Source organism: Phyllobates terribilis, unplaced genomic scaffold (assembly GCF_046119375.1).
Source record: "Phyllobates terribilis strain yellow unplaced genomic scaffold, ASM4611937v1 Scaffold_3__8_contigs__length_932513732, whole genome shotgun sequence".
In the NCBI taxonomy this organism is placed as follows: Eukaryota; Metazoa; Chordata; class Amphibia; order Anura; family Dendrobatidae; genus Phyllobates; species Phyllobates terribilis.
In genome coordinates, this window is record NW_027362763.1 from 170,921,503 (window position 1) to 170,939,597 (window position 18,095).

Sequence of the window (18,095 nt, forward strand, 5' to 3'; positions counted from 1 at the left end):
GGAGGAACCCAGGGCCAACCGCACCAGCATATGGTCTCACAAGGGGTCTGAGGATCTCATCTCGGTACCTAATGGCAGTCAGACTACCTCTGGAGAGTACACGGAGGGCTGTGCGGCCCTCCAAAGAAATGCCACCCCACACCATTACTGACCCACTGCCAAACCGGTCATGCTGAAGGATGTTGCAGGCAGATCGCTCTCCACGGCGTCTCCAGTCTCTGTCACGTCTGTCACATGTGCTCAGTGTGAACCTGCTTTCATCAGTGAAGAGCACAGGGCGCCAGTGGCAGCTTTGCCAATCCTGGTGTTCTGTGGCAAATGCCAAGAGTCCTGCACGGTGTTGGGCTGTGAGCACAACCCCCATCTGTAGACGTCAGGCCCTCATACCACCCTCCTGGAGTCGGTTTTTAACCATTTGTGCAGACACATGAACATTTGTGGCCTGCTGGAGGTCATTTTGCAGGGCTCTGGCAGTGCTCCTCCTGTTCCTCCTTGCACAAAGGTGGAGGTAGCGGTCCTGCTGCTGGGTTGTTGTCCCATCCACGTCTCCTGGTGTACTGGCCTGTCTCCTGCTAGCGCCTCCAGCCTCTGGCCACTACGCTGACAGACACAGCAAACCTTCTTGCCACAGCTCGCATTGATGTGCCATCCTGGATGAGCTGCACTACCTGAGTGACTTCTGTGGGTTGTAGAGTCTGTCTCATGCTACCACGAGTGTGAAAGCACAACCAACATTCAAAAGTGACCAAAACATCAGCCAGAAAGCATTGAGATGTGGTCTCCACCTGCAGAACCACTCCTTTATTGAGGGTGTCTTGATAATTGCCAATAATTTCCATCTATTGTCTATTTCATTTGCACACCAGCATGTGAAATTGATTGTCAATCAGTGTTGCTTCCTAAGTGGACAGTTTGATTTCACAGAAGTTTGATTTACTTGGAGTTATTCTGTTAAGTGTTTCCTTTATTTTTTTGAGCAGTGTCTATCAAATGTGATTTTTTTTTTTCCCCATTGGTGAGGAAATAGAAACAGCATTGGCTTTCTTGTAAAGGGGTTGGCTAGGCTGAAATGTCTGCATGTGGCTGGAGCCTGCTAAATCATGACAGTATGTAATGTGCACGCTATCATTATTTTACTGGTGGATGGCGCTGGACCACATGTATGCGATTTGCTTACTTACAGTCCCGTGCAGCCTAAACCCATCTAGCTTATTTCAATTGTGTCCTATTGAGAGGAACCGGATAAGGTTAGTCAACGTGTGACAGGAAGTAAGCAAATAGCATACATACACTCACCCAATCATGACAGTGTGCCAAGGCTGCAGTCCCAGAGGGGCTGCAACCCCTTTAAAGAGTCTGCCAGCACAGACTGATTGTTCAAACCAAGAACAGTCACTCGGTGTACCCTTGGTGCGACCAAAGATAATTATTTTCCCCATCTGTGTCTGCCCTTCTCTGGCTCTATAAAGCCAGAGCTGTCAGTTAAATAAAGGGGGAAGAAGAGGGAAAACAAGCAAGGTGGGAAGGTGGACTTAGATTTTTGGCCCCACTAAGGGTGCACCTACCACCTGTACTTAATTTTAACAGTCTTTCTGCGCTGACAGACTATTTTCCTTTTGGTGTTATTTCAACATGTAGAAAAAAAAAATCTATCATACTACTCTTGCTCCCTCGCATACAGGGATCATATGATTACAAGGACTTGAGGAGGATGCGCTGTTAGTTAAGGAAGCACTGAGTCCACAACACTCACTCACCTTTCTCTGTATGCAGCGATTAGGAAGGCAGAGGTGGTAATAAAGCAGCTGTCTCCACTCTGGAGAGTTGGGTGGTCTCTGACAGCCGGCTCCCAGCTTGTGTGCTGTGCGCTCTCTTTACAGTCGATTATTCGGGAATGACATGCCTTCGTAGTAATGTGCAGAGCAGCCCAACCTTTTAAGACTACGAGCCTTCCACATGTAAAGTTAGGACAAAGCATGTCGTTAACCCAGACAATAGCGATCGTAAGTCATTGCTGGAAGAGAAACTAGGAAAGCTTCAGCACGAAAGAGGCAGACGAGCATTACTCCTTTATTTTATATCACTGGCAGCTGTTGGTAAAACATTTCATGGTGTTATGAAAAGCCAAGTAAGGAAATCGGAGAACCCAAAAAATAAAAACTGGAACAAATCAGTAAACCACAACATGAAACGTAACGAAATACAATTTGGTTTTAATAAGACATCACAGAACCTCATATTTAATAATTAAAAAAAAAAATAAAACAGAGGTGCCAGTGCAGGCAAATAATGACAAGAATTACTAAATTATATTCCACCCCGTACTCTCATTATCAAAAATAGTTTGAAATCTTCTTGCAAAACCAAAAAAAAAAAAAATTAGTAAGAAGGGGCGGAGGGGACCTGTGTGGGGAGTGAGTTGTTACAGAACAGACATTACACCTTCCTATGGCTTTTTGCCTTGATTTTTCCCTACACAGCAGATCTACCGGACGACATTCACAAGGACATGGTGAAACGAGACAAATAGGGACAAAGTGTCACTCACACAGTGTTATGGAGGCATTTCTCTGCATGCCAAATCCATCTTCTAAAAAAAGCAGAGAGGACGTAAGATTTCTCAAGTTGTTAACGCCATTCATGGTGGAACATCTCGCCAACTTACTAATCAAACTTCTTCCCATCAAGACACTCCATTGTCCAGCACAATTGAAATGATTGAGTCATAATCGTCTAAAAGACTAAAGATTTTCATCAAATTGGGCCAAAATAATGCAACGGGTGTAACCATTGTTCAATACAGAAGCTGAACTTCCCTATTCAGATACATTGTGCAAGAACGTGGAGGCAACCAACGTCGGCTAACTTCTCCTAATCCTCAACAAAGACAGAACGAGAAAAGCCCAACCCACTGGTAACAGCAAGGACTTCCAGCAAGATAGTCGCTCCATCAGGATATTGTGAGAACAGGGGCTAAAAACATGATTGTGGAGATGTGGTGTATCGACATATATGAAACATACCTGCAGAGACAACCATGCGAGGGCCTGACTACACCACTAGCATTACCTACATCCACTTCTAGTGCACAGTGAATGACCCTGGGGGTCCCTTCTAACTAAAGGACAGAATGCAGAAATCTGACGAATGGAGACACAACCAACTCGACCAGCAGAGCCTCCCGAACCTTGGGTGGTGTGATTGCACAGACTGCTGGATGTAGTACATGCCGCAGGTATCCACTACCTTCATTGGGCACTGCACAAGCGCAGCTCACCTTAAATAGATTTTAAAATAATTAAAATAGACCTAACAAATTGTAAAGCTAAAATATGACAGAGGAGACCATTAAGGTTCACTCTCCAGGCCGTGACTGCGGCTGATGCAAGAGAGCAACAACGGGCAAAAAGTCAACAATGGGGTCAAAACAAATCTTTAATGACCCAATGTCCAAGAATAGCGCCCAATCAATTTTACATAGACATAAGCATTTCTCATATAGAGGTTAGTAGTATACAGTTGGATAATGAATCACCAACTAGAGAGACACATTTATAAAAAGGATATAGATGCATGGATTAAGCATAGAGAACTAATAGAAAATAAGAAAAATGGAAAGTCCTCAGCCATTAGTAGCGGAGTGGTGCTCGTCACAGCAAGATGGGGGAGGGAGTAACGCCTGTGATACGATGGAGCCAGGTAAGGCGTACAAGTCACCTATTGTCACCCTCAAACGTCTGCACTAACCTGGCACCCCTTACTCCTGCCCTAACAAGGGCAGTCCACAGCTGACTGCTCTATTAACCCTGTGCTAGCCCTATCGTCCCGACACGTTTCTTCCTTCTGAAGTCATCAGGGGACCCCAATATGTAGCACAAACAGGACTGGGCTCTCCCACCAGCAACATATACATATCTGTCTCCACTAATCTCATGTGAAGTGACGAGCACCACTCCGCAACTAATGGCTGAGGACGTTCCATTTTTCTTATTTTCTATTACAGTGCTACATGCTTAATCCATGCATCTATATCCTTTATAAACGTTTCTCTAGTTGGTGATTCATTATCCAACTGTATACTACTAACCCGTATATGAAAAATGCTTATGTCTATGTATAATTGATTGGGCGCTATTCTTGGGCATTGGGTCATTAGAGATTTGTTTTGACCCCATTGTTGACTTTTTGCCCGTTGTTGCTCTCTTGCATCAGCCGCAGTCACGGCCTGGAGAGTGAACCTTAATGGTCTCCTCTGTCATATTTTAGCTTTACAATTTGTTACGTCTATTTTAATTATTCTAGTAAAAGTTATATTTTAAAAGTCTAAATACCCCTGCTGTATTCTACCGATGACTGGGTTTTAATATAAATGAATATAAATCATTCTTTTGCTATCTACTATACTTTAAAAGGGACACAATAAATAGAATGTAACATCGCATCTGTGCAATTAAAATACCACATCGGGTCTCAATAATTTAATGACTTTCTGCATTTATAACATTCTAATATCAGTGATATAAAACTGAGGGGAAAACTACCGACGGCAACAGAAAAGCAAGTTGTATTTAATGTCCAGATCAACACAGCGCACCGAGCCACATGACATGATAAGATTTCTACCATGAAATCTAGAATACTCCAAGTCTAAATTTATACAACATGAAGGCTTTACCTGAGTCTGAAGATCTAGAAGAACTCCCCCTACCATCAATACTGTTATTGTGATGTAACAATGGAGGTGATGGAGCTTTGATAGTCACGTGCAGGAAGAACAGCCTGGGTTTGGACATGATCAATATAAAAGTTCATGTATTTAGAGTCTAAATCACATGCATCCCCCAGCTCTTAAAGAAGGGTCACATTTGAAAAGAAATAAAATACTTCAACTAGAAACCCATTTCAAGGTATTTAATCCCATAAATAAACTTTAAAATGGTAAGGACATTAAAGAGTAACTTAATTTTTCATCAGTCTGTGTAATAGACTTCATTACCTTATTGTGCGTCCTTCTCTCCCAAACACAATGCTGAACGTACTGTTTTATCTGCCCAGCTCATACTTTTTAGCTGCTTTGAACTGCTGCTCGAGCAGGAATCTGCACCCGAACACTCACTGTATGAGGGTGGGAGAGAGAGCTTGAGTACAGATTCCTGCTCGAGCAGCAGTTCAAAGCAGCTTCTAAAAAGCATGAGCTGGGCAGATAAAACAGTACGTTCAGCATTGTGTTTGGGAGAGAAGGATGCACAATAAGGTAATGAGGTATATAAACAAAGGCTATATTAAAAAAAATAATTGTAGCCAATCTTTAAAAAAGGGCTAGTAAACTATACCCCCTTTCCAAACTAGATGGTTGTTATTAAAAGGTTATCCCCCAACATTGCAAGATACATGTTCAGAGGATAGGTGATAGCTTGCCAACCAGTGAGGGTCAGACCCTCACCAGACAAAGAAATGGGCTTCTAAAATGCCCAATTACTCCACTCTTTATGGAACTGCCAGTGATCGCCCTACGAGGTCTAGGCCATTTCCAACAATAAGCAGCGGGCCGAGCTCCGAGTATTTACAGCTGCTCGGTGATATGGTTAAATCGCTCCCGTGTACATGATTCGCGACTGTTTGACAGTTTTATTACATGTGAGGAATGTGTAAGAAATAGACAATCCTCACATGTAGTAAAACTGTCAAACAGTCGCAAATCATGCACACGGGAGCGATTCAACCATATCACCGAGCAGCTGTAACTACTCGGAGCTCGGCCCGAGCATACTTGGCGAAAGGGTTAATAGAACATACTCGCTCAACACTAATAATGATCCCTTGTCTCGAGATTGGTGGTGGTGGGTGGGGGAGGGGGTCCTGAGTGGTTGGACTCTACACTGATCTTGTATACGTAGGTGATATCTTGCAATGTTAGAAATAACCTTTTGCGTTAGTAAGAGATATTATCCAGCACACTCTCCAATGACTCGAAGAACAGAAAACCCCTCAACACAAAACATGATATTTGAGTGGACTCGAATAGCCAAGAGATAAAAAGTTAAATGGTTGTGAATAAAACTTACACAACCCCTGAGGTCTCGGTCTCATTTAGAAAACTCTTTCAAAAAGGCACCATGCCAGCACATTGTAAAACAAGCTACAGATCCTGTATAGGGAGCCAAGTTGTAGAGGGTGAATGGTTCTCCGACTGTTACTCTATACAGGATGTGGTTACTCAGAAATACATCATGTGACAAGGTAGTTCTGTCTCGTGACATAACTAATTTAAAATCTGCTCCATGAATGTGAAATGAGGTGCATTAGTAACAGATTAGGGTCACAAGACTAGGACCCCCCCATGGTTTGTAATAAGATGGACTTTGAGCCAAACATAGATCAGTAGGTTTTCTTATAATCGAAGGGGGTCAAAGTCTTGCGGCCATAAGAGATGCTACAACATGGCCATATTTCAGCAAACTGAAAGCTGCAACACTCAACCACATGATGGAAGGAGCAGGCTGCTTCACTGTTGCCTCGTGTGCACATTATATAGAAGGGATGTGAAACAAGTGACCCATGTACAATTACATTTTTTGGCAAAACTTCTCTTTAAGCCTCAAAAAAAAAAGAAAGAAAACTTTGAATGCAGGTACCAACGTCATGACTATTGCGGCCCTGTTATCCTGTCCTCTAAAGGACTGATCCGAGAAAGCAAGACGTACAAGTGGGTGACATCTTCCATCCGTTCCAGGCAGATGGTCACTACGATTTTAGGCAGAGGAGGCCAGGTACAACTGATATTCTGTACATCCACACACTACGTGTATAGACAGACATTTGTATAAAACGATAACTGTGAACCATCGACTTACAATACATCTAGCAGGCATGAATTACTGCTCTGAGATGTCATCTAGGACTGACGGATGGGTTACTTCTTTGGAATGCAGCGTGTACGTTAGAGGGGATGTGATTTATCATTCGATGTACAGGGATAGGGGGGATATATTGCTGAATGTTAAAAACCCTCAAATGGATTGTTTCAATCTAAACTACCGTGGAATTTGGACTTCTAGATGCAAAGATCAAGCATTTTAATTGCCCATTATAGCTACGGATGAGGATGGCTATGGTTAAAACAATGTATGACAGGATACAAGAGGTTGTTGTGAGGTTGCTCTTTCTTGCCAAAGATCATTTTCTATAAATCAGGTGCATCAGAAAAAAAAAAAAAAAAAAAAAAAAAAAAAAGGTGTCTTCTAGTCAAACCCTCATACTGAAGAATAGAAAACCGACGACAGACGGTAGGGTTCCAGTTCCTCTTACAACAGAATTCTTCGCCCCGTCCTCCCACCCCACAAACATGAACACATAACTTAGCAATAAACACACTTGATACAAGTGATCTATATGCAGAAGCTCTGGCAAGGTAACCCAACAGAACCATAGCTGCCATAAAACTGCAACCATTCTCCAGCCAGGAAAAAGCCGGCTCAACTAACAGTCAAATCGCAAGTCTATCGCTTCATCTAAGCTTTTGTCGTCGTGGGAAGTGGCAGCTAAAAATGTCGCTACGGGAGAACCCGCCACATTAATGACACTGGCACTTGTGCTGGCATTGCGCACGGCAATGCTGGTCACGTTAATGCCCAAAGTAAGCCGGGTCTGTTCTAAAGCCTTCTCTGGCACAGCAAACGCCTCCAGCTTTTTCTCCCCATTTGCCATGTAAGAGTTTTGGCAGCCACGGCAAATACAGTCCAGACAAGCTTTCCGATTGGAGTAGCAAGGACATCTCTGGCCTCGGCAGGTAAGAACACTTGGATTTTGAGTAGCACGTCCGCATTTGCAGCCTTTTTTTTCTGGGGGCTTTTTATAAACAGTTTTTGTTGGGCTCCCAGGAACCACATTATTGCTGGGAAGTTTCTCCTTCATCTTGTCCTTAGTTTTCAGCAATGGTGGCTTGACTTTAGGATGTGTTTTCTTATGCATGTGCTCCGGATTTTTCTTCAAGGTTTTATTGGATAAAAGAATAGTCTTGCTGATTTTAGATGAGCTACCCCCATTGGGGACTGTAACAATGGGCTGCAAGAAGTTTCTATTTTCCCGAGTTAGTAGAAAAGGAGTCTGGGCTGGCCCGAGGATAATGCTGGAGATGGGAAGTGGCAGAACCTTCTCGCTGTCGCTCTCGGAACGTGACCGCTTGCGGTTCGTTTTCACCATTTTTAGGGTCGCTGCTGTACAAGAAACACCGAGAGGGGGAACGTGGCTGTCAGACAACAGGACAGTATGTGTAAGGGGCTGCGGGCAAATATCCAAATAAGCTCCGTTTGACACGGATGTGTCCAGAGTGTGGTGCAGGTCACAGTCGGTGACGTCTGAACTGGACACAGTTTCTAGACTCTGGAGGACTTCCTCTACACTAAGCATCAGAGGGTCACTGCTTTTCAGGTCGTCACTATAGCCACATATATCGAGTCCAGCAGCACATAATTCACTAGTGGACACCGGGTCGCAGACCGTCTCCAGGCTCTCCGACAAATCCTCCGTTTTAATATCAACAGCTGTGCAACAAAGATCAATGGTGCCAGGGCTCTCTGGGGACGGGATATTTACACACAGTTCAGTTTCAGACGACAGCCCGTTGCAGTTGGGCAAACCATTCGCAACTGTGCATTCACTATGGAGATCGGGTGTATGTTGGGAGATGGGGTAGATGTTTGCCTCAGGTTTAATAGACAGTTCTGAATTAGAAGGTAAGGGGGAATGTGAAGGACATAGTGGTGAAGGGGGCTCAGAAGTCTTTCTATGTTCCTCCTCGGGTGTAGATTCTTCCACAGATTCCTCGGGAAGAAGTGCCAAAATGTCGGCCGAGCAATCTAGAGTATTTAATAGGTCGTGTGCCAGCGGAGTGTGGGTGATGTACTCACAGAGCTTTTTGTAGCAGCTCACCAAAATGCCCAGTTGCCTGTTCTCCTCAAACTGGTCATAGTCCTTGCACCAGCTGCAGGAAGGCTTCATCATCATCTTCTTGCCTTTGCACTGCTTGCAGACGTAATGTTGACAAGTTGAATTGATTGGAGATATGGGGTCTTCAAGCAAGTTTCCTGATAAAAAAAAAAAAAAAAAAAAAATAGAAAGATTTGGTACCAGTTACTTCTCTAGATACAAATACCGGTAACATAACATCACACCACATACTGACTGAGCTGTACATGCACTGTCTGCATAAGCCACTACATGACGGCTATGTGAAACTAAGGCTGAGTTCACACGATGCGTTTTTCATGCGTTTCCGCGGCGTTTTTGCAGTTGCGTAAACGCCGCGGAAACGCATGAAAAACGCATGGTAGAAGGGCAGCAATGTTCCCCAATGGAAATCCGCATGTGCTGTGCCCATGATGCGGATTTTTCCGTAGCGTAAACGCTGCGGTCAAAAATCCGCAGCATGTCAATTAATTTTGCGGAAACGCTGCTCTTTTGCCGCCATTGACTTGCATTAGACTGCATGGAATCCGCATCACTGTATATGTTGATGCGCTTTTCATGCGGTCTAATGTGCGGATGATACCCGGGTGTGGATGAGAGGACTCTCATCCAGACCCAGGTACCATTAAAAAAAAAAAGAATAAAATAAAAAATATATATATTCTCACCTTCTGACGGCCCGCGCTGCGTCCTGCCGGCTTCCCGGGCACTTCGCGGTTGAATGAAGGACCTTCGCTGACGTCAGAGTCATGTGACGCGTCACGTGACGCTGACGTCGGAAGGTCCTACAGTCTTCACTGCCGGCAGCCGGGACCGATGAAGCAGGACACCGGGGGCCATCAGATGGTAACGTATAGATTTATTTTTTATTTTTTGACATCACACACTATATAAATCCATGCCGGTTGCATGGATTTATATAGTGTGAAGTTGACAAGCACTTTCCAAGTGATGCTAAAATCGCTTGGGAAGCGCTTGTCAACCCGCATGCGGAAATGAAAGTGAAGACCGCTTCATTTCCGCATGTCCCTGGCAGGAAACCGCATGTACAATCCGCATGCGTTTTTTCCTGCCAGAGAGATGCAGAAACGCTCAGGAAAAAATCCTGAGCATTTCTGCATCGTGTGCACATACCCTTAGTCAGCATGACACAAAGTACATATAGCCCCATGGCAGACGGTGGGGACTACATCCGGACAGCACAGCCCCATAATACAGGTGGGCTTTTTATGTGCTTTGAGCTTCTTTTGTGTGGTGTCTGCCTCTGTCAACCAAGCGGGGTTATACAACTGTTCCAGTAACTCCGCCGTATCTGCTGGCTCAGTGCACACATGCATGGCTGCACCGACATTGTTGTGTCTGAATCCTATGTTACATGAGGTCAGCGGCTCCCACGTCGTACAGAGACATGAGTTCTGCCCCAATAATAAGCTTTTTATGGCATTTAGTCCTAGCTTTATCAGACATTTACTCAGTAAACCTATAAACATGTTAGGGCACAGAATACTGCTGAAGTTAGGGCACAGAATACTGCTGAAGTTAGGGCAAAATTAGGGAATTCTATTAGCAGGTCTGGTATTTTAGCAGAACAGGAGCGTGTGCATCCTACCAGCTGCCATGGGGCTATGCTCAGCAGCGGCCTAATGATTGGAGAGAGGTGCAAGCATCTACAGCAGAGGCATAAACTACAACTCCCAGTATGCCTCCACAGCCAAAGCCTCTCCAAGCCTGCAGAGGGTTGTAGTTTCATGTCACGCATGGAGTCTACACTCCGCTAGAAATAAAGAGGCCGCACATGAGGATCATAATCAGCACATACACCCAATCCTGCTCTAAACGGTTTCCTTTCATTTCCCAACATACCCATGTGGTGCAATGTAAAAGCACAACATCTCACATGGAGAAAATCCCCTGCACCTCGTCACAGTGCTGTGTACCCCTATACCAAGACATCCAAAAAGCAGAATATCCTGGCGTTCTTACACGTGATGTACGTCTACACTAGTGCTTTCTCCCTGCTGTCAGCACTGAGTAACACTCCCCCCGGCACATACCAGCGATTCAGATGTCAACACAGAGGAGGCGCTGCACCGCACCAATCATCTAATAAGGGGCGGCTTACAAGAAGAGAGGGGACAGGCCGAGCCACCAATGTACAGCGAGAGCCGCACCTCCAGCCCAGATACAACACAGAATCACACAGGGAGACAAGGGAGTGTGAATACAGCCTTAGGCAAATTTACCACAATCACTTTGAGACTATTTAGCTGCAGCATTTTACAGTTCCAGCAAAGTGGGTGAGATTTATAGAAACCTCCAGCCCACTGGGTTTTTTTTTTTCTTTAAACTCATCTGCAACATGTCTCTCTCTTGCAGGTACGCTGAGGTTTATGTGCAGATTTTCATCATAAATTTGCATTAAATGCACAAAATTCACAGGTTAAAAAAAAAGTTTTTAATGTATTTTGCTGTGGAAAAGCCTATGTAGTGCACACACAGCTGTATCAATAACCAGAAAGCATCAAAAACCCGACAAAAACTGCAGCGTCAAAAACCGCAAGTGAAATAAAAGCTGCAGAAAGTCAGCGACATCAAAAAGTAAAATATCCACTGTGTGAACATAGCCTGATAGTGTTTACACTGCGCGATGTTCTTCAGATGAAATCATCAGTAACAGATGGCTCAGTGCATATGGGGGGCCACTGCTCTCAGCAGCACGTATCCTATTTACACAGGACCATGTGCTACCGAGGACAATTATCTTTTGTGCAGCTGAAAATATTTCACCTGATGAACGAGCATTTTCTTTATCGTCGGGTGATCAGCAGCCGGTTTACATGGCAAGATATTGGGAAACGAACGTTGCAATAATCGTGCACTATAAATGGTCCTTTACCTTATAAGACTAAAGCAGACATAGTGACATTAGCCAAAAATGTCAGATTGAAAGCGCTCTCACCAATTCATTTCCACAACAGGAAACGCTGGATACATTGGGATATAGGAGCAAATCCTGAAAGTGAAACTGAAAGTGTGCTCAGTGGGATTTTTGACAGTACATTACCAAGACCAGCTTTTCATACAACTGTCTTCAAGGGGTTGTCAAGGCTTGGGGTTAATGTCTAAAGTCACTGTATTCCGACGCTAGGAACAAAAGTATTGTGATTTGCATACATGCAGTCACATGCTGACTAGACGTGTGCTGCCTCAATACAGGTGGATTGAGCGAGAACGGACATGTCTGGTCGGAATGTGGCTGGAAATATGCAAATTGCCTACTAGTGGTCACATGACCACCAGCTGCTGGCACTGGAGAATCCTGACAGAGTGCACCTTGACAGAAAGACTACTTGAACCCCAAGCCTGGACCACTTTAATAAATTTGGGACATGTGTGGGCAGACCAAATAATTGATTATACAACAGTTTTCTGACGTGTCATGCAGCGGTCAGCCATACCTGTTTTTCTAATATGTCCGCTTTTTAGAAGAGTAACAAAAAACTTTGCAACATATATCCCCCCCCCCGTCTTATCACTTTTCTAAAAATCAAACGTAGCTTAAGAGTACGGTGGCATGGCGGTACAGCAAATATACTGTAATGCATGTCAGAAAATAGCACTCAAGAAAAGCTTTGCAGCACTGATCCCAGAAATCTGATGCAGGGGCCGATACGTATTACGCTCACTCAGGTGTCTTGACACCCAGTCCATGTATCACCCGTCATGTACATACCTGCCTGAGACAGGTTCAGAGGTTAGCGGCCGGTCCGTACTGGCACCGCGACACAAGGATAAGTGACGTTCACATGTAATAAACAGGCCGGGGCTACAGTGATGTGTCATAGCCACCAAAAGCAATTGTGTGTGTGACTTGCTGCTATTTTAGAGCTGCCACGTGCAACTTACAATGAAATCTACGGCAAGCGAGGCGAGTCATTTGACTAATGGCAAAAAGATTGAGAAACATCTGTAACTGTTCCTCAGTAGATTAAATGACTGCAATATAGGAACTCACTACAAGCGCAGTAACCACAGATGGCCCAATAATCATCACACAGGATTCCACAGGACACAAACATACTGGAAATCACCTGACGTATGTGCAAAACACTTATTCATTGGATGACTGATTTTTTTTTGTACGGACATACATGATCCAATCATGTTATTGGCAGCACAGGAGATGCGCTGCCGATGAGATGATGCTGTATGTGGACAGATCAGTTGGACAGTAGTCGTCGGCTTGTGTGTACGGGGCAGTACACAAGCAATGACCCACTTGCTAATAGTCGGACCATTAGGACTCATGGAAAATCAGTCCAAGCACGAAGTACGAAGCACAGACTGTCCACGGGTCTCCCGACCCAAAACTAGATGGGTACTTACACGCCTATGAGGCTGTGGAGGGCAGGTCTGGAGGAAGCAGACAGTCCATGCATTGAGGTTCCTGCTTGGACAGAGTTTCCCGGACATCTGCATGAGTCCTTAGCTCAGCATTAGAGCTGTGGACACAAAACGGCAATTACACAGTGACTGTAAAACCAATAAGGAGCGCATCCCAGGCCACGTGTGGCGGCTCACACCCCACAGCGCTGGGAGGCAGCAGACACCATCCTGCCACATGTGGCGGCTCACAACCCGCAGCGCTGTGAGGCAGCAGACACCATCCTGCACACCTGGCGGCTCACACATAGCAGCGATGGGAGGCAGCAGACACCATCTTGGCACACCTTGAGGCTCACATCCCATCCTGGCCACACGTGGCAGCTCACACCCCGCAGCGCAGGGAGGCAGCAGACACCATCCTGGCCACACGTGGCAGCTCACACCCCGCAGCGCAGGGAGGCAGCAGACACCATCCTGGCCACACGTGGCAGCTCACACCCCGCAGCGCTGGGAGGCAGCAGACACCATCCTGGCCACACGTGGCAGCTCACACCCCGCAGCGCTGGGAGGCAGCAGACACCATCCTGGCCACACGTGGCAGCTCACACCCCGCAGCGCTGGGAGGCAGCAGACACCATCCTGGCCACACGTGGCAGCTCACACCCCGCAGCGCTGGGAGGCAGCAGACACCATCCTGGCCACACGTGGCAGCTCACACCCCGCAGCGCTGGGAGGCAGCAGACACCATCCTGGCCACACGTGGCAGCTCACACCCCGCAGCGCTGGGAGGCAGCAGACACCATCCTGGCCACACGTGGCAGCTCACACCCCGCAGCGCTGGGAGGCAGCAGACACCATCCTGGCCACACGTGGCAGCTCACACCCCGCAGCGCTGGGAGGCAGCAGACACCATCCTGGCCACACGTGGCAGCTCACACCCCGCAGCGCTGGGAGGCAGCAGACACCATCCTGGCCACACGTGGCAGCTCACACCCCGCAGCGCTGGGAGGCAGCAGACACCATCCTGGCCACACGTGGCAGCTCACACCCCGCAGCGCTGGGAGGCAGCAGACACCATCCTGGCCACACGTGGCAGCTCACACCCCGCAGCGCTGGGAGGCAGCAGACACCATCCTGGCCACACGTGGCAGCTCACACCCCGCAGCGCTGGGAGGCAGCAGACACCATCCTGGCCACACGTGGCAGCTCACACCCCGCAGCGCTGGGAGGCAGCAGACACCATCCTGGCCACACGTGGCAGCTCACACCCCGCAGCGCTGGGAGGCAGCAGACACCATCCTGGCCACACGTGGCAGCTCACACCCCGCAGCGCTGGGAGGCAGCAGACACCATCCTGGCCACACGTGGCAGCTCACACCCCGCAGCGCTGGGAGGCAGCAGACACCATCCTGGCCACACGTGGCAGCTCACACCCCGCAGCGCTGGGAGGCAGCAGACACCATCCTGGCCACACGTGGCAGCTCACACCCCGCAGCGCTGGGAGGCAGCAGACACCATCCTGGCCACACGTGGCAGCTCACACCCCGCAGCGCTGGGAGGCAGCAGACACCATCCTGGCCACACGTGGCAGCTCACACCCCGCAGCGCTGGGAGGCAGCAGACACCATCCTGGCCACACGTGGCAGCTCACACCCCGCAGCGCTGGGAGGCAGCAGACACCATCCTGGCCACACGTGGCAGCTCACACCCCGCAGCGCTGGGAGGCAGCAGACACCATCCTGGCCACACGTGGCAGCTCACACCCCGCAGCGCAGGGAGGCAGCAGACACCATCCTGGCCACACGTGGCAGCTCACACCCCGCAGCGCTGGGAGGCAGCAGACACCATCCTGGCCACACGTGGCAGCTCACACCCCGCAGCGCAGGGAGGCAGCAGACACCATCCTGGCCACACGTGGCAGCTCACACCCCGCAGCGCTGGGAGGCAGCAGACACCATCCTGGCCACACGTGGCAGCTCACACCCCGCAGCGCTGGGAGGCAGCAGACACCATCCTGGCCACACGTGGCAGCTCACACCCCGCAGCGCTGGGAGGCAGCAGACACCATCCTGGCCACACGTGGCAGCTCACACCCCGCAGCGCTGGGAGGCAGCAGACACCATCCTGGCCACACGTGGCAGCTCACACCCCGCAGCGCTGGGAGGCAGCAGACACCATCCTGGCCACACGTGGCAGCTCACACCCCGCAGCGCTGGGAGGCAGCAGACACCATCCTGGCCACACGTGGCAGCTCACACCCCGCAGCGCTGGGAGGCAGCAGACACCATCCTGGCCACACGTGGCAGCTCACACCCCGCAGCGCTGGGAGGCAGCAGACACCATCCTGGCCACACGTGGCAGCTCACACCCCGCAGCGCTGGGAGGCAGCAGACACCATCCTGGCCACACGTGGCAGCTCACACCCCGCAGCGCTGGGAGGCAGCAGACACCATCCTGGCCACACGTGGCAGCTCACACCCCGCAGCGCTGGGAGGCAGCAGACACCATCCTGGCCACACGTGGCAGCTCACACCCCGCAGCGCTGGGAGGCAGCAGACACCATCCTGGCCACACGTGGCAGCTCACACCCCGCAGCGCTGGGAGGCAGCAGACACCATCCTGGCCACACGTGGCAGCTCACACCCCGCAGCGCTGGGAGGCAGCAGACACCATCCTGGCCACACGTGGCAGCTCACACCCCGCAGCGCTGGGAGGCAGCAGACACCATCCTGGCCACACGTGGCAGCTCACACCCCGCAGCGCTGGGAGGCAGCAGACACCATCCTGGCCACACGTGGCAGCTCACACCCCGCAGCGCAGGGAGGCAGCAGACACCATCCTGGCCACACGTGGCAGCTCACACCCCGCAGTGCTGGGAGGCAGCAGACACCATCCTGGCCACACGTGGCAGCTCACACCCCGCAGCGCTGGGAGGCAGCAGACCCCATCCTGGCAGCTCACGCCCCGCAGCGCTGGGAGGCAGCAGACACCATCCTGACACACCTGGCAGCTCACACCCCGCAGCGCTGGGAGGCAGCAGACACCATCCTGGCCAGACGTGGCAGCTCACACCCCGCAGCGCTGGGAGGCAGCAGACACCATCCTGGCACACCTGGCAGCTCACACCCCTCAGCGCTGGGAGGCAGCAGACACCATCCTGGCACACCTGGCAGCTCACACCCCGCAGCGCTGGGAGGCAGCAGACACCATCCTGGCAGCTCACACCCCGCAGCGCTGGGAGGCAGCAGACACCATCCTGGCACACCTGGCAGCTCACACCCCGCAGCGCTGGGAGGCAGCAGACACCATCCTGGCACACCTCGCAGCTCACACCCCCGGCTCACCGCAGACACAGCAGGCCAGGGCCTGCCTGAAGAAGGGCAGCATCCTGCAGATCTCGGCGGCAGAGGCCTGGGGGTCCCCGGGGTCGTAGTTCAGCACCAGTCGGCTCGCTGAGATGAACAGAGAGGTGGCATTCACCGGGTTCATTGCAGCCTCCTCCCAGGTGCGGGCTCCACATGCAGAGAATCAGAGGCGGCTCTCGGGTTCTCCCCATAGAGCGGCGGGCTCCCGGCACATGTCCCCGCTCCTCACCCCCAGGTCATGGGCTCTGGGGGGCGCTGTCTAGTGCAGCCACGCCGGGCTCCTCATCATCACATCCCGTCCTCATCCATCCGTAGCGGAGCGGCGCAGTGTAGGCCGCAGCGAGGCCCCGGGCTGCTAATCCTCGGCCTAGGCCTCCTCCCGGCTGCGGGCGCTGACAGGAAGCGGCTCCGGGCTGCGGCCGGGCTCTCAGTGAGGGGCCTGCAGTACAAAAGCCAAGCCACGGCCTCCCGCAGGTGCCCAGGGGATGGCGCTGTGTCCCACCGGTGTCCGTGCGCTGCCGGTATTATTGTATGTTTGTAGGGGGGGGAAGGGGGAGGGGCAGCTGGTGACGTCGCGAACGCGCTTGGTCTTCGTTCAATCTCCGGTCCAGCCGCGCTCCCAATGGCGGGAAAGACGGTCAGGTGACCAGCGCGCGCACTCGGTGCTCGTCACAGGGAGGAAACGAAGGGGGGAAAAAAAAAAAAAGGGCGTGGCCGCCGCTATGGGCAATGAAGGAGTGCGCAATGGAGACGCGCAGGCGCAGTAGTGGTAAAGTAAGAGGCGGGGCAGGATGATGAGCCTATGGCGCAGGGTGGGCGGTCCGATGAGGTTGCGCATGCGCAGGGACAGATCTTTGCCGCAATGGGGTAATATTGAATGCTATGGAATTACATAAAACTATATTGTACCAGGTTGTGGGATAAAACACAAAGCGTTGTCACGTGGTTAAAACGTCAAAAAGCAGAAAAGTCAGCACTTATCAAAGTCGTCAAGCAGAACACTGCATAGCAACCAATCAGAACGCTGCTTTCATTTTTTTCTTCTTCACAGCAGTTTAAGAAATTAAATCCGGACTCTGATTGGTTGCTGTGAGCAATAGAGTCGGTCTTGCTGTTTAAGGCTATGTGTCCACGATGCAGAAATGAAGCAGAAAATTTCCGCAGCGTTTGTGCATATTCTTGGCAGTAAAAACGCTTGCGGATTTTATACGCGTTTTTGCAGCGTTTTTACATGCGGATTTGATTTGCATTTTTCAAATGCATTGGGACCTCAAATCCGCATGCGGAAACGCACAAATAATGGACATGCTGAAGATTTTTCCGCTGCAGAAAATTCCGCAGCATGGGCACAGAACATGCAGATTTTCATTGGGGATA

At 49.6% G+C, this 18,095-nt stretch overlaps 2 protein-coding genes across 3 annotated transcripts in view; one reads left to right on the forward strand and one right to left on the reverse strand.

Annotated features, from left to right (window-relative positions):
* Positions 1-5,663: 5,663 nt before the first annotated feature.
* On the reverse strand, positions 5,664-17,385 carry MSL2 (MSL complex subunit 2). Its single transcript, XM_073674272.1, has 2 exons — positions 16,698-17,385; positions 5,664-9,086 (listed from the first exon to the last, which is right to left on the reverse strand). Exons 1-2 carry the CDS (start codon positions 16,840-16,842, stop codon positions 7,480-7,482), a joined length of 1,752 nt encoding a protein of 583 aa, XP_073530373.1. The 5' UTR covers positions 16,843-17,385; the 3' UTR covers positions 5,664-7,479.
* PCCB (propionyl-CoA carboxylase subunit beta) overlaps positions 16,596-18,095 on the forward strand; it is a 60,591-nt gene continuing 59,091 nt past the window's right edge. The window contains exon 1 of one of the 2 annotated variants that reach the window (XM_073674275.1): positions 16,596-16,858. In XM_073674275.1, coding sequence (XP_073530376.1) covers positions 16,811-16,858 — 48 coding nt within the window. In that variant the 5' untranslated portion in view covers positions 16,596-16,810. Of the gene's footprint in view, positions 16,859-17,517; positions 17,586-18,095 lie in introns of those variants that run through there. The other variant, XM_073674276.1, reaches the window with a different exon arrangement.